General features: G+C 34.1%; 1 protein-coding gene across 2 annotated transcripts; it reads right to left on the bottom strand.

The window, feature by feature from the left end:
* Nucleotides 1-1,609: 1,609 nt before the first annotated feature.
* Nucleotides 1,610-12,560, bottom strand: LOC123313266 (facilitated trehalose transporter Tret1-like). Of its 2 annotated transcripts, none has more exons than XM_044898079.1 (7): nucleotides 12,407-12,560; nucleotides 8,452-8,581; nucleotides 7,305-7,440; nucleotides 3,536-3,744; nucleotides 2,873-3,002; nucleotides 2,678-2,817; nucleotides 1,610-2,464 (listed from the first exon to the last, which is right to left on the bottom strand). In XM_044898079.1, the coding sequence occupies exons 1-7, from the start codon at nucleotides 12,433-12,435 to the stop codon at nucleotides 1,709-1,711; spliced, it is 1,530 nt and encodes a 509-aa protein (XP_044754014.1). In that variant the 5' UTR covers nucleotides 12,436-12,560; the 3' UTR covers nucleotides 1,610-1,708. The 2 variants fall into 2 exon arrangements, with proteins under 2 accessions (XP_044754014.1, XP_044754015.1); XM_044898080.1 differs by lacking the exon at nucleotides 12,407-12,560 and adding an exon at nucleotides 8,971-9,041.
* Nucleotides 12,561-16,014: the final 3,454 nt, after the last annotated feature.

Here is a 16,014-nt window from a genome sequence, read left to right as displayed (position 1 = left end):
TTTTTCTACTCGCTTCCTTTACACCAGGTACGGTATGATAGAGGTGTGATGAAACAGCGAACTAAAGGTAAGCGTCACCATCATGACTGATATCATTTACTAGCCCACTGACATGCGTAAGGACGCCTACACACTAGTCCAGTGTTTCCTGACCTTTTTTCTCGGCGTACTAGTTCCCTATAATAAAATGTTTTTCATATCATGTGAAAGAAATTATGGAAGGATTATGCTAATTTTGATTATTTTACTCAAGAAGATAGCCAAGGTGATGCAATAGGATATTGGAATTACTTGGGTCACTTCGGCATCGCCACATGCAACGTCATACTAGCGCGCATTAGCGTAGATATCAAAAAATTGGATATTGCCGTGCAATGCAATTGAAAAATTTATTTTTCATTTACTAACGGCTGGTTTCATAATCAAACCTAAAGTCGCTTTAATTCTAAAGCTTCCTTTAACCCTACTAAAAATTACAGTGACTCTATCAAACACAGTAGCGACAATTGTGGTCTCGTTTTTCATTGTTTTAGCAAGAATATGGCGGATTTGGTCACATGACATGACGTGAGCCAATCCGCATTCCGAATTAGAGATCATAGCATTGAAATCTATGCTTCTAAGCCGCCATATTCTTGCTAAATTTCCAATTGTCGCCACTGTGTTTGATAGAGTCACTGTACTAAAAATGACTTTAAAGTGCCTTGAAATTTGATAATGAAACTAGTCGTAACTACCCATTGTCTGTGCCACCTCACTGATAACGAACCGAGTTCTGGCAGTGAGCTTCACCTTGCCACCTTCTACGTTTTGTTTGTGCAATTAAGTTCAGAACCGAATGGAAAGGTGATGACGTAGAAGGTGGCAAACTTAATGACAGAACTCGGTGCTTTAACGGTGGTGTAGCATAGACGATGAGTGAAGTTATAAAGAAGATAATTGAAAGTTACTTCAACTATTGTGCGAAAACGTTGTTTACCTGCCGATTGATCAATCACCACACTTCCCAGACTTGAGACCTTCAGATTTCTCCTCTGAAGACATTCCCAGTCGGTTGTGTAATAAAACAAAACCCCAGGACGTAGTAGAATTTCGAGAGTAAGAATACGCAAAGCATACCGAGAAATTCAAGTTGAAGTTTTCCAAAATGTCAAACCGAGTTTGAAAGGAGTTTAAATTTTTAACTACAAAATAATGGACAATTTGAAAATCCTTTTATAGTGAAAAATTTTCAATTTTTACATGTTTCATTGCAACTCTTGCTGTACTAATCGATATGGTCCTAATAATATAAGTACTCCTATTCCTAATATGGCTAATTCAAGTTTTCTCTCAAATTTTCGAGGTCTTTGAAGAGGAATCTGATGCATCTTCCTCAAAACTGGTGTATCTTTTATATCAACAGGCCATATCTCCATCAATTTCCAATATATCTGTTTGAAAATTTTTCCTTTTTTTGATGCATGCACTTTGAAACATAGCGTTCGCGAAATTCCAGGAATGTTTATACTTATGTGGCGAACTTTTTGAGTTGCCCGATTTCACGAATTTGAAGAAGTTATGATTACAAATTATGCTCATGAAAAATTGAAATGAAACTAAGGTACTATATTAAAACTTTTTAATTCCTGAATAAATACCTAAAAATCTTAAAGCTTAATTTACAGTTCGTGATGTCCTATAATCTAATAAAAAAAATCAGTCTATGTCATCTTTCCTCATAAATCTTTCTTTTTCTCGTTACCCAGAAAATGTTTTTATCCTGGAAGTAGTCTTCAATTTCTCCCAAAGTTTTCCCTTTAGTTTCTGGTAACATCAGGTACAAGAATATACTAGCTATGATGGAAGAAATTCCGAAAATACAGAAAATTCCAGACACTCCAATCGTTTGCCTAACTAGAGGAAATATTTTGGCAGATAAGAACATTGCGAAATGGAAGATCGTAAAAGATAGACCTCCGGCAAATCCTCGTATTTTCGCTGGAAACAACTCGCCGATAAGCACACCAGGCAGAATCATGAAGCCTACAGTGTTAACCGCCACATAAATGAGTATTGAGAAAGCCGCAAATTGACCGCTTGCTTGACAGTTGAGGTACTCGAAGCAAGCGAAAACCAAAGCTGCTATACTGGTACCAATTCCGGATGTGAGTGCTAATGATCTCCGCCCTATTTGACCCAATAAAATAATAGCTATGATCGTGAAGATGAATCTCGCTACAGCGGTCCATACGGCGGCCAAGAATTTATTGGTGGAGATCGATTGTATTTGTTTCAGGATGTCCACCGCATAGAAAACTACTAGGTAGGTTCCAGATAGGATCTGGAGTAAATTGAACATGTTCATGATGACCAAAGGCTTGAGTACTTCAGGTTTCAGTAATGTACGCCATACAGTCATCTTAGAATCTATTTTTTCTTCTGCATACATCCTTTCCAGTATTTGCGACGCTTCTTTTTTGGCCTGTAATTTAGAAATTTGATTACTAGTTACTATGACTTCACTTAAGGGTAATATGTAGGCTAGTCCAACAGAAACTGTACCTCTGAAATGTTGAATCGAAGTATACTCCGAAAAATTTATAGTAATAAGGCCCTTTAATCATTCAGTTAATGACTGTAGTATTGAGCAATAGGAATATATAGGAATTTACTGAATGAAAATTATTTTACCTACCAAATTCACATTTCCTCCCCTGAGCCAGGTAAGGGCTTGTTTTGCTTCATCTAATCTATTATGGCGCATCAACCAAATAGGACTTTCAGGTAAGAAGAAAAAGAGCAATAGTGAAAGAATCGGTAGAATCGTACTCAAAACTAAAAAAAAATGAGCATTAGGAAAAAAAATTTCTTAAGCTGCGATTTTGTATACCAGCTACATATCTCCATGGCAGAAAGTATCCAAAAGTATAAACCAGCAGAATGCCGAAAGAATAACTGGCAAAAGGAAGTGAACAGAGTATTCCTCTAAGATGGGGCTGTGTTATTTCTCCAACGAGAACCTAGAAAAATGAATATGATCACTTTCATCGGAGTCAAGAATGGAGTTGAGAATGTTTCATCAGCTTTTCATCGTTTTTTGTTTCCAGAAATTCACTCCATTTTTTATTATTGATTCAAATACAGTTTATATACAGAGTGAGCGAAATTCGTTGTCTACTGAGGGGATCTCGAGAACTCTAGCAAACGGATGGCACATTCTCGGGCTTTTTTTCCTGAGTAATCCAAATCTGACAACAGAACCGGCCTATCATTTCTAGGTTTTGAGTTATGTGTTTAGGCATGTTTTCTTCATTTGAGATATTCAACTTGCGTATTCTAAACTTTCCTTCAGCAGATTTTTGAGCAGATGATGACGAACATTGAAGAGACAGGTAATTTGTTTTTATTCAATGTGATTCTTTTGAAAGGAAAATGCACAGAGTGTGGCAATTGAACGAGTACCACACACTTTTTGGTTATTCAAAATATTCAGTAGAAGTTGGACCCAGGAGGGGACTTTAAATCTTGAAAATTACTTTCTGGTAGTAATTACCTGTCCAGTAGCTGCAGTTAGTCCGGTAGATAATCCTGCAACAAACCTTCCAAGTAGAAGAACCATATAATTTGGAGAGAAGCCTATGAGGAACCAACCTATGATCAATGGAAATGAGGCTATTTGGAGGGTAAACCGACGACCACAAGCATCCATGAGAATACCACTAAGAATAGATCCCAAAGGAGTGGCTGCGGAATGTATACTAGCTGTAATATAAAAAAAACTTTATTGTCAAACGGTAGGTAGAGGAAGAGCTAATATTTAGTTCGTTATACGCATATTGTGAAAATTGTGACCAGCGTTTACGCCATTTTGCAACGTTAACTCGACACTTTGGATTACCATCTTATCGAAATTGAAGACACAATGACATGATTGTTGGGTTCAAGTAGTATAAAGGATGTGATCTGGCGATATATGCATAGCAATGCGATGTTAAAAAACTTTTTCGAGGCCTTGACTTTCTTCAGATTTTCAGAAAAATATGGAACTTTTTTGCTTCACCCACCTAAGAAGATATCGAATAAAAATACGTTTCCTTCGAGATAAATCAGGTGAAACCGTTATAAAATAATACAAGGAATGATGAGATGAAAAGTGATTTTATATACACTGCGCAAAAAAATTAACGCACATTCTTAAAATCTCAATTTTAATGAAAGTTAACTCTACATTGACTTTATAACTTATTTTTTATGTTCTTTCGGGAAGGTTTTGATCAAAACAAGACACATTAAATGAAAGAAAAATTCAGGATTTCACCGAAACTTATGTGAAAGAAGAGAAATGAACAATTTTCAAAATACTGAAATGCTGATAAGTGATTTAATACTTGGTATTTCCAACCCTTGCGTTAATTACAGCTCGGCAACGACGGTTCATACTCAAAATGAGTGATCTTAAAATGTTCTGATCTAATCCTTCCCAGATTTCTCCGAGTTGGATTCCTAAGTCAGTGGTCAGTTCTCCGAGTTGGATTCCTAAGTCAGTAGCTGGATGATTTTCTGAACTTCTCAGCCTTCTATTGAGGTTGTCCCAAACCAGCTCAATCGGATTAAGATCTGGACTTCTTACTGGCCATTCCATTCGAGAGACTTCAACCTCTTCAATGTACTCCTGAACGATGCGCGCACGATGGGGTCTGGCATTATCGTCCATAAAAATGAAATTTTCACCAATGTATGGGGCAAATAGTACTACATGCTCTTCAAAAATTTTCCTTGTATACTTATCAGCATTCATAGCTCCATTATCAACGACCACTAGGTATGTGCGAGCAGTCAAAGATATTCCACCCCATACAATAATCGATCCTCCCCCGAAACCAGTAGTATTCAGGAAATTGCACTGAGCATATCTTTCATGTGGACGTTTTTATACAAGGGAACGTCGATCACAATGGTAGGGGCAGAATCTAGACTCATCTGTGAAGAGAACTCTTTCCCAATCGGCCTCTTCCCAATGGATATGCTCTCTCGCAAAATCCAAACGCGCCCTTCGATGGGCTGGGGTAAGAGCTGTGCCTCTTGCCGCGACACGAGGCCTTAAATCATATTCTCTGAGGCAATTTCCTATTGTCTGAGTCACTGAGTGCTAATTTGCACCTCATGAGTTTGCTCAAGCTGAATTTGAAGGAGGCGAGCGGTTGCAAATCGTTGTTTCAACGAAGAAACTCTCAAGTAACGTTCTTGAATGGCAGTTGTTACCCTTGGTCTACCCTGTCCTGGTCTTCGGACATTCATACCAGTCTCCCTGAATCGCTGCAACATTCTGGACACACTTGTATGGGAAACTTCAAACCTTTCTGCAATTCTCGTGTATGTCCACCCTTCTTCTCGCAAAACTACCGCTTGGGCACATTCCTCTTGGGTCAAATTGCGTGTTTCGCGTTTCATAGCGATCGAGTGTAGAAAATCAAACGAAAGAAAAACAATTGATCACTAGAATTGATCTAGAACAACTGATTTTAGAATGGAGCCAATACATTCAAAATCTGAAAATATCATCTTTTTTTATTCCTGCTGGGGAAAAACATCTATATTGAAGAAAACCGTTGAAAGTGGATAACATATGCATGCATAATTCTGATAAAAATAATTATCATTGAGAACACCTTCAGTTGTAGAATAAATTTGAGATTTCCATAATGTGCGTTAATTTTTTTGCGCAGTGTATTTATTATTATACAGAGTGTCCCCTTGGAATATTGAAGAGGGAGAAAACCGCAACGGTGGATATATACAATCTAGTAGAGGCATTTTTTAATGATTCAAAAAACACATATTTCAATTTTTTTCTATATTTGAAAATGTAACAGTAGGTATATGCACTTTTAATTTTCGCATACGATCTTTCTCTATTCCATTTTGGGAATTGAATTAAAAGTTTCATGATTCGAGATGGCACTATGGCTTGTAGAAAGCGTTTTAGGTCAATTTTTCCAATCAGGTTTTTTTCAATACAGAATTTTAAACCTTATTTTCTTCTCCCTGGAGAGGGGATGGAATTGAAGGGGTATTATACACCACGAAACATGGCTACCCTTAACTTAAGTGGGAAACGCTTCAGTAGAAAAGTGAAAGAACTGTTGCTGACGAAGACAATTTATAAAATAAACGAGTTCCTCGATTTATGCATTTGTAGCCCCAATATTTAGTGTTCATTGTTGGTTGTTGTGATGTGTTGCTTTTTTTACAATGTAGGTAGGTATATCTGTATTTTTTTAATTATAGAGTGTATTCAATTATTTAATGAACGCTCATCACAAATTTTGAAAAAATCCGAAAACTTTTCATCAGAAATCCTCAAGAACTATTATTATTGATCGCAGAAGACCTAAGGAATGTAAATTCAGATGAAGATTTAACTCAATGATATTTTTATCTTTCAATGATGTTGCATGATGAATGGCAGCAGATCTTGACCTATTTAACGTTATGATCGGGACAAGCCCATGCAAGGTAATACCCAAGTGGAGGCAAGTCAATGACATTTATGTTTTCTTTATTGAAAAATTGCGGTGATTATTTTTGACTTTGGCTCTTGAGTTTCGGTATGTAGGTACGAGAAAGATTGCACTAAATATTGATGGAAGTGAATCATGAATTTTCAGAATTCATGTAAAAGTAAAAGTAAAAGATTTTTAATAATTCCTAACTCAAATGACAAATGACCTATATTCATATTTCTTAATTCTAAGTTGAGTTTATAAATTCAGCATAATGGGCTATAATTCACTCAATGGTTTCGGATTTAAGAGCATCTGAAATTGTTTTTTTCAATTATAGAACTAATTTTTTAGTGTTCAGTTAGAAAAAAAAAGAAAATTGTAAATTTTTGCTCGACACTTTGGTTGTCTGCCCGTATTCCCCGAATATTTCTAGCTTATACAGAGGTTGTATTGTTGCTTGTGCAATAGAAGTGGAAGAAATTAGGCAAAACATTGCCAACTACAAATGTGTATTGTCATAGATGTAGCTAGTAATTCTGAAGGTAATTTTGTTTTTCCAGGGGTGGCACAGCTGATCATGAAAAGTTAAAGTTGGTATCAGGGCCGCATGGGAAAAAATGGTTAGAAAAACAGTGTTTCTTTTGACCTCAAGAATCTACTGCTGAAATATTTATACGAGTTCAAAACTCACTCTGTATAGAGAGAAAAGTTTCAATACAGGGGATCGAAGAATCGAGGTTTCTGAATTGATTAATCCGTTTGTAATCTTCAATATTAATCAAAATAAAATAAGTATCGTTGAGATGAATGACTCACCTATCCAAGACCCTCTATCTTCATCAATTTGTATGGTATCGTTCTCATGATAAAGTTGCGGAAGGAGTATTGCTGAGTATCCAACGGGCATACCACAACCAGCTGCACTCAACATTACGGCACAAGTAACCATACACTGGGATCAATCACAGAAAATATGAAAATCCAGCAATAAAATTCAGAAAAAAAATCAGAAGGAAGTGGCAGACTAAATAATCATTGAACAGTTTGAAGGAAATGTGGTTTGTCACTGCTTCTCAATTCTGCATTTTAATTTTGTTCAGAACTGTGTTTCATATTTCTTGAAACTTCTTATGGAGTTTCACCCCCTACATTTGAAGTATAAGGATTAAAAATAGTAATTATTTCTAAAAATTGCTTCTTCGTTACAATTTGCGCATTTTTTGTCAGAAGTAATTGTATGAAACAACGTAGTCGAACAGATAATATTGATACAATATAAATGATTGAATAATTCAATGTAACGTTTCGGAGCTCATATCAGTTGACATACCATAAATTCCGAGAAAAATGCATAGGTACCTATTATATACATAAGAAAAATAAAATAATATTTTAGGAACTATAATCATTACTAGACTTGAGAGCGAATTATTATTTTTCTCATATGTACCTATATTCATGGCAACACTTTCTCACATTTTAGTTCACCTCAATATGTCTATTGGCGTGTTGAACTCTTCAATCTCGTTTCTTAATCATTGATTTCAGAAATTTCGTGGACTTCGAAAAATATTAATTGATAATTAATGATTTGAGACTTCAATTAAAATTGTGTATTTTGTTGTAATGGTATAAAATTAGGTTTTTCAGACGAAATGACGAGCCCAAAAAAAAGAACATTTTCGTTTGTACGTACGTATTTTTTCAAATGATTGGATTATCTACCGAATTGCTACTTAGAAATGTGAATTTTTGATGATTCATTTGCATATTTTGTCCTAAGAATTAAGTGTTGACAAGCTCTAGATAAAATTAAAGCGATGATTTATTGAAAGCGTAATTTTTACTTTCAAATATTAAGATATTGCTAAGGCAATAAAATATCATTTATGACAAAATCGGTTGTGAACTTTTAAACATTTGCTCACCTCATTATTACTTTCAGCTAGAAAAATTTTCTTACCTGCGTTAGAATTCCACATTTCTCATTATCGTCAACATCTTTTTTGTCATCCAGGGGCATATATTCTTTATTGTCACATATATTGTTATTGTTGTTATTATTATTAGTCATATCTGCTGCCTCTTCTTTACTGAAATGAGGGAGGAATATGAGTGAAAAAAATAATTTCTATGTGAACGAACTTTCAACAGAGTGGGTTGATTGAGGAGTGACGATAATCGTATGTTGTTAGTGTAGGAAAACATTGAAGTTTTGAAACATCAAAAGGATGCGTATAGTTTACGTTATTAACATAATTCCAAGAAAATGTGCCGGCTTTGTTTCTTCGCGACTTAACTAGGAAATTGTTCGTTAAGTAAATAACGCTATTTATATTCTTTTCCAGTCTCAAATTCGTCCTTATTTAAAGAAAAATGGATATCTGACGCAAAACTTATGTACTATATGTAAAGATTTCATTTTGCAAGATGTGAATACCTATTAGATAATTTTGAATAATTATGCTCCAATTTTTTATACCTGAAATGAAACTGTAGATTATTATTGTGTCACTGGGAAATTTTTTCAATTTACTCCATGAATGAATTTCAGTTGACCTCAGAGGATGATATCATTGATATCAAATAACTGATGTATTACCTAATATAGATTATTGACGATTGAATGATTGTATAAGATAATTTTTCCATGTGTGAATGTGATAGTTATTGATTAGTTCTATTGCCAAAATAGAAAATTCTATAGGAGGGATTCGAAATAATGAGAAGTTTCAGGTTACAAAGGTATTTGTGGTTTGATCTGAAGAACAACAGTCTACTGTTACACATCGTTTAAGGTCTGAAATTTACGTTTGTGATCGATCGGACAATTTTGGTGATTTCAAATAGAAAAAGCCTAGTCTGTGTCTGAACCGTATAGAGAATTAATTCCAGTTTTTGAAACATGTTTCAGTGTTCTGTGTGACCATTGCTTACTGCGATATCGATAAATAATAATCGATAGCAAAATTATCCATTTCCATTCGAATTACTTTGCTAAATTGGGATTTACTCGAGCGTCGTGGAGACCTAGTGCATTTTGAAGATTAAATGGTAGAAAGAAAAAAATTGATGATATATGCACTTCCAGTGGTGGGAAAAGCGTCTACAGGTTCTGAATTATTACAAAAAAATCGTCAGGTGCTGTACATACTCGAGCATGTCATATTAAGATACTGTATATGCCCTACATGTCTCTGACAGTTAATCTACGTGTTAATCTGACAGTTTGCATTGGCTGGCCGTACGAAAGAGTTGAAAATGGTGAAATTTTTTTCCGAGCGTGTTTGATTTTCAGAGGATGCGTTAATTGGACCCAAAGGAAGCTACTTTTCTAGAGACTGACAATTCGGACGTAATGCAAGGTCACAGGGTCCAAGGTAACTCCCCTTATATTAATCTTACACGCTCGAATAAATCCCGAATTTCTCTCTTGGGCTCCCCAACTAATAGATCAACAAGAAGAGGTCCCATCAAGGTCATTGAAAAAAGGAAATGAAGCTGAATGAACAAGTTATATGCTTCATGTGAAAGTGAAGCCAAAAAAATTCCAAGTGCATGTAGCAAAAAAGATACAAAAAAAATAAAATAGTTTTTTGTGGGCGGTACTGCAAGATTAGGTATTTTCCCATAATTTTATTCATAGACGGAATAAATTGACCTATGGTAAAGTACACATTCGTCGATTCGTCCATGAGTTTATCGATGCTTGTGGCTCAACAACATTTCAGGAAGGATCTCATATCCTCTGGCACTCCCCTAATTTGTAATTATATTATCCGTCTACGTTGACCTGTATCTGTCAACTTAAATTTTGGCAAAGCAATTTGCGAATAAATAATACGAGTGAATCGGACAACTCAGCCCATTATCTAATCTGTAAAAACGTCACCCACTTATACAAATATGAGTGTGTACAACCGATCACTACGACAAAAAGTGGGTTAAAACAATCGATACCTTTTAATGAATTGCAAATAATTTCACTCAATATTTTTACGTTGTTATTAAAAAAAAATATTTTCATCATCATAATATATAATTTGCAGTATGGAAAATTATCCATATTAATGAATTAAATATGTAATTGGTCAAGATAAAGTTCTCCATTGAAAAAACACGTTATTCCAGAAAATGAGAATTTAATATGATAATGAAAGAATCTTCACCTATATTTCACGGTATGTAACGAAAATTTTATACATAGCTATCATCACAATCAGTAGGAATACTTTCGTTGGAATTTCGTCGACAGTAAGAACGTTAAAATTATATCAACTGATTGGTAATTTGAGAATACAGTAATAAAGTGTTGAGTGTTTATATGGATTTATGATTTATCGATGACAAAATCATATCTTACAAATAATATACAGTCTTTATAATTTATTGTAACATCACAGTTGGCTTTTAATTACCTACTCTTAGTTGCTCCATATCATTTAGTTTCGAACTGTGAATGTCATAGAATTTCAAAATTGACGCTCACATCAATGATACAATTATTTAAAAAGACCTTGTGCAAGGTCAAGGTGGTTGCATTCAATTTGATAATTGCTGTTGAATTAAAATTTTTGCCAATAAAAAATCGGTGAATGAATTTGGTTTTTTCAAAATACAATAATAAGACAAAAATTTAATCAATACTGAAAAGCAAAAATGTTAAAAAGGAATTTATACTTGCTAAAAGTGACACCTTGTCAAAAAATTTAATCTATATATATTTTTTTAGCAGTTTTGTTCAATTACAGCACCCTTAAAATAAAATGTAACCTTAAAAACAATTTTTAATTGAAGAAAACATTGTTACTGAACTTAATCGGAACTAATGAGTTGCCATAACAAAATGACATCCTCCTACTAAATGAATTTGAGATCGAAAATAATTCCAGCTTATAAGACTCACGCTAATAAATTATATTTTTTTCAAAAACCGTAAAGATTAGCAATGAGTTATAAGGTACAAAATAATTTATTTATTCAAAATGAATGAAGATATCTTAAATTGATTTTTAAATGGTATAGTAGGAATGGGGCAAATTGCGAAACAAATACTGGGGTGGCTCGAAATCGTAGAGAATAGGGAAACACTAACAAAAAATTTTTGAGTGTCCATTCACACGCATAAAACGTCTGATAAATATCATTTCTGTTAGCTTTTTAGTTTTTGGGTAAAAAATCAAAAATAATTATATTTTAGTATAAAGACTACCTGAAGTACTAGTTATACAATGCTACCACTTATATTCTATTTGAATTTTGGATATCTAGAAATGTGTTTCAAATAACAAAATATTGATTATCGTAATTTACTTCTAGGTACTAATATCGATTTGATATTGAACTTGTCGCCTTTTCTGCATCCAAAAATATCAAGGAAGTAAACATCAACAGTCAAATTTAGTATTCAGGTTCCGAGAAGACTATCTCGAGTGCATATCAAATTAATTGATGCAGTTCAATGAATATATTATTGTTGATTTCGTACTTGCACTTCGATGTAATTTCAATCAATATACTCTTATAATTTGCACTAAACATACTGAAAGGGAAATTAAGGACTGAGACTGTTTGATGAATATAAGGATAATATTTTACTGGAATTTCTGGCATAAATGGAATGAACAATTTTGGTTAAAATGCATTAAATGATTTATTTAATTTTACCGGTTGTAATGACATTCATATTGGATGGTAATTTGAAAGGAATTACCAGTAAGCAATTTGAGTTATAAGAATTAATTTCCATACCCGGATTAAATGAAAATAATACTAATAAAACTTTTATTGCAAATCGACAAAATATCTCCAGACAACGAGCGTCGAAAAAACCTACGCGTACAATATTAAAGAAAATTTTTAATGAAATAAGATGAGTGGATTGAGTCATATAGGAATGAGAGATATCGTTAGCTTACCTGATATCCGATTTAGTGGCACAAAACATCGTTCATCCTGTACACTTCCGATTAAAAATATCACACTATGTTTCACTCCCATTGACGTGAACTTGGTTATTGTTTATATACTTCCCCCACGCCCATTTGGAGGTTGCCTTCGCCACAAACTCATCCTCTTCACCATCAATGCCAAACGGAATCCATAAAATACGTTTGCGAATTTTTATTGATACTTCCGTTCCATATTCTTAATGTTACCTATAAGATATTCGCATAATTGGCGATGAGTGCTCTCGGGCGCGATTCAAGTGGCTCTTCTGCAATTCGAGACGTATCGGTTGCTGAAGATGCTCACTTTACTACCCCGCATTTCCGGACGGATAAGGAAGAAGGGGTGCTAAATCTTGGACCGTTGAGTCGTTGAGCTTTGAAGATGATCCGGTTGTTGACTCCGGTGCCAAAGAACTTCTTCGCCGGTCTTGGAGTTTGTGGCAATGCTCGCATAAAATTTAAAGGGAAATTAGCGGGAGTCTTGCTCGTGCAGCTGATTGAAAGGAGGAAGCGGAGGGTTCTTACTACTTAAGAGTGAGAGAATTTGCGCGGAATCTTTTTGGGACACGTTTGGAATGTTAACAAGTCCGTGTCGATTATGCTAAGTGAGTATAAATAAGGGAATGATGTACTGAATTCCTTTCTTCTAATTTTGACATATGAACTAATTGACGTTTTGAAACGTTTTACTTTTCGTTAACAGTTACACAAAAAGTAAAATACTCTTAATTTGAATACATACCCACATCTTATTCAAAATTAGAAAAAATACCGCGTGAAACACGTTGCGAAGCATTATTTTTCGTATTTGGCGTTCTTTTTCGAAAAATAATGCTTTTCCCAAGTCGTTTCGCAAATAATTATTATCGAACTGAACAACTCCACAATTAAAAAAATGAGGCAACCATTGACTTGAGGTCAGGAGCGTCCTACGGCGAATCTTTAAAAGGATAGGAGCTTGTTATCAGTTTTTTTCAGATAATAATAGGTATCGAAATAGTATCGACGTCGTTTTTTTTAAAAAAGGTTATTTCAGTCATTAAAAACTTGAACGTTTCTGCGTAAATCAAAAGTGTAGAGATATATCTTTGTCTTTCAGGAGCAAATCCTCAACAAGGTGTCACTTCTAAAAAGTGCTATGCGTGAATCAAAATCAATAAAAATATTTTAATAATTGATTTGCTCCTTTGCAAATTCTTGCAATAATTTGGCAGCAGCAAATCATAAAGAAAAAATTGTTGCCTGACAATGAACGAATAATGAATCTTTCAAATGATAACTTCGTAACGTTTCGGAGTCTATTATATATCAGACACCTTCATCAGACGAATTCTAAAAAAATCTTCTGAATTGATGTTTCTCAAACAACCTTTCTTTGTTGATTCATTTAAATTTGAAATTATGTCGCTCTTTCCTCAGTAAATCAATTCAAATACGATCTATTCCTACAGAACAATTGGCTAAATTATTATTTTGATCCAACAAAATATACCTACGTGGACTCTTTCATTTTTTGTTTTTTATGATCAGGTTCTATCATTAAAATTTTGTTTCAGAGACTGGGAGTAAAAACCCTAAAGAGTTTCAGAAGATGCAGATCTTCCCAGATTGTATTTCAATCGATGTATGAAAGAAATACATGTACCTATACTTCATTCACTTTTATTTTAGCAGTCGGTTGGCCATGGAAATTTGACACATTTCACTCTGTATAGTACGAAAATGTGAGGTTATGAAGCTTGTCAAAACATTTTTGGGTTTTAAATCAACGCTATGTTGCCCGTTCTACGTAAAAGTTTCTGTTATTACGTATTTAATCACAATGTCGAATCTCTTCGGAAAATATGTGACGAACATAATTGAAGTTTATACAAACTGATTGAAGGCATACCAAATCCAGTTATTTGCATGGAAAATACAAGAGATCAGTATATCATAATATGCACTAGCTTGAGGAGAGTTAATGTTCGTTATCTTCTTTGGCTTACATCATTTGTAGATTTTAAAAATAATAACTCGAAGATGAAATGCATATGATGCAGTGGTTGGGAATGGGTATCTCCCGAAGGAATTAATAGATAATTACAAGAATGTTAAATTCTTCAACAAAAATCACCTTGCATCAATGGAAGTAAAAGGAATTGAAGGAAGTTTCAAGTTAAGATGAACTTCACCTTTGAACAAAAATTTCACATGAATAAACAAGTAACAGGGCAACTTGCGCGTATTTGTGGCTATTCATCTTAATACGTTGATGTAATAATAATAATTATAGGTATTTATTAGTACCTTAAGACATTTACATTGTATAGGACAAGTCAAATGAAAAATAGAAAAATCCATTTTAGGGAACTTATTCTCCGATGACATTTATCGAAAATCGAAAGTAAACTTTCCGCATCAATTCACTCAAACATAAAATTCTCAAATGCCACCACTTTTTTGGGTCTCCCAATAGAAGGAAATTCTTTGTCATCCTCTTCATTCACAATCTTTCTGATTGTGGAAATATCCAGCTGAAATATATGTCGTTTAGATTCAGATGAAACATTATATAAATTCTCTTACATTGAATATGTTCTCTACCGTCTGACGTATTGTGGATTTTAGAATATCAGGTTATGACTATTTGAATGAGCGGACCTGAATTCTAAATAGCACTTCCTGAAATCCTGTCTCTTTTTTCTATCACTTTCGGCATTTTCGTAATAAAAATTGATATTAGTTGTGGCAACGGCGTTATGACATTAACGACATTTCATGAGTGCCAACCTAACTTCGTTCTAGTTACAAAAACTTGAGAAAATTATTTCATGGCCAACCGACTGCTAAAATAAATTTGAATGAAGTATATGTACAAGGTGGGCAAAATTCGATGGGGTTGAATGGCAACTCTGTAACCGTGAGGTGCTAGAGAAAAAATGGATGATACATTTTCGACCCTGATTTTCAAAAGATTGATAATGGTCAAAACCGTATCCCCCTATCTTGTTTTGTTCTCAAGTTATAAGTGAAAAATCATTTTTCGGCTCATTGAATTGGTGCCTATTTTCCAATTATATCGACAAAAAAGTAAATTTTATAGTCACTTTTTATGTTGAAATCAGTGGCGTACTGGAAGATTTTTTCAAATATAAACCCAATGTTTTTCTTACCCCAACCTTTTTTCCGATTCAGAATATAATGTACCTACGTCGTGTCTCGAATTGTTCTTCAAATAACAAAGACTCAAAGATCTTAGGTCAAGTTGGCAGGTTATTTTAACATATGCCCAGTTGCAGGAATGTCGTTTAAATTTTGATGCTCTATTAAAATTTTAATCTTTGCATTATTTCCTTCAAAAATAAGTTTTTTTAATTTTAAGGCGGAATTAACTTTTAATGGATGCTACTGCAACTCACCCTTTGAAGATCACTTTATCTTCGGATATTTGATAAGATGCTTAGAAAATGAAGAAATAACGAGAATTTCGATATACTATTTAACATTTGCACAGATTATCATTTATTTAGATTATCAACTAGTTGAAAAGGTGTCAGAACATATTCATGGGAATTCAGATTCACAAAACTTCC

This window comes from Coccinella septempunctata, chromosome 5, assembly GCF_907165205.1.
Source record: "Coccinella septempunctata chromosome 5, icCocSept1.1, whole genome shotgun sequence".
NCBI classification, from domain to species: Eukaryota; Metazoa; Arthropoda; class Insecta; order Coleoptera; family Coccinellidae; genus Coccinella; species Coccinella septempunctata.
Note: the sequence above shows the minus strand (reverse complement) of the source record. Positions and strands in the feature narration are given on the sequence as shown.

What these genes read in the sequence shown, in the direction of transcription:
- LOC123313266 (XM_044898079.1), bottom strand. Translation starts at nt 12,435, where the DNA reads ATGTTTTGTGCCACTAAATCGGATATCAG. An exon ending in GCCACTAAATCGGATATCAG is followed by an intron (nt 8,582 to 12,406) that starts GTAAGCTAACGA and finishes CCCTCATTTCAG; the next exon opens with TAAAGAAGAGGCAGCAGATA. An exon ending in AGATAGAGGGTCTTGGATAG is followed by an intron (nt 3,745 to 7,304) that starts GTGAGTCATTCA and finishes TTTATATTACAG; the next exon opens with CTAGTATACATTCCGCAGCC.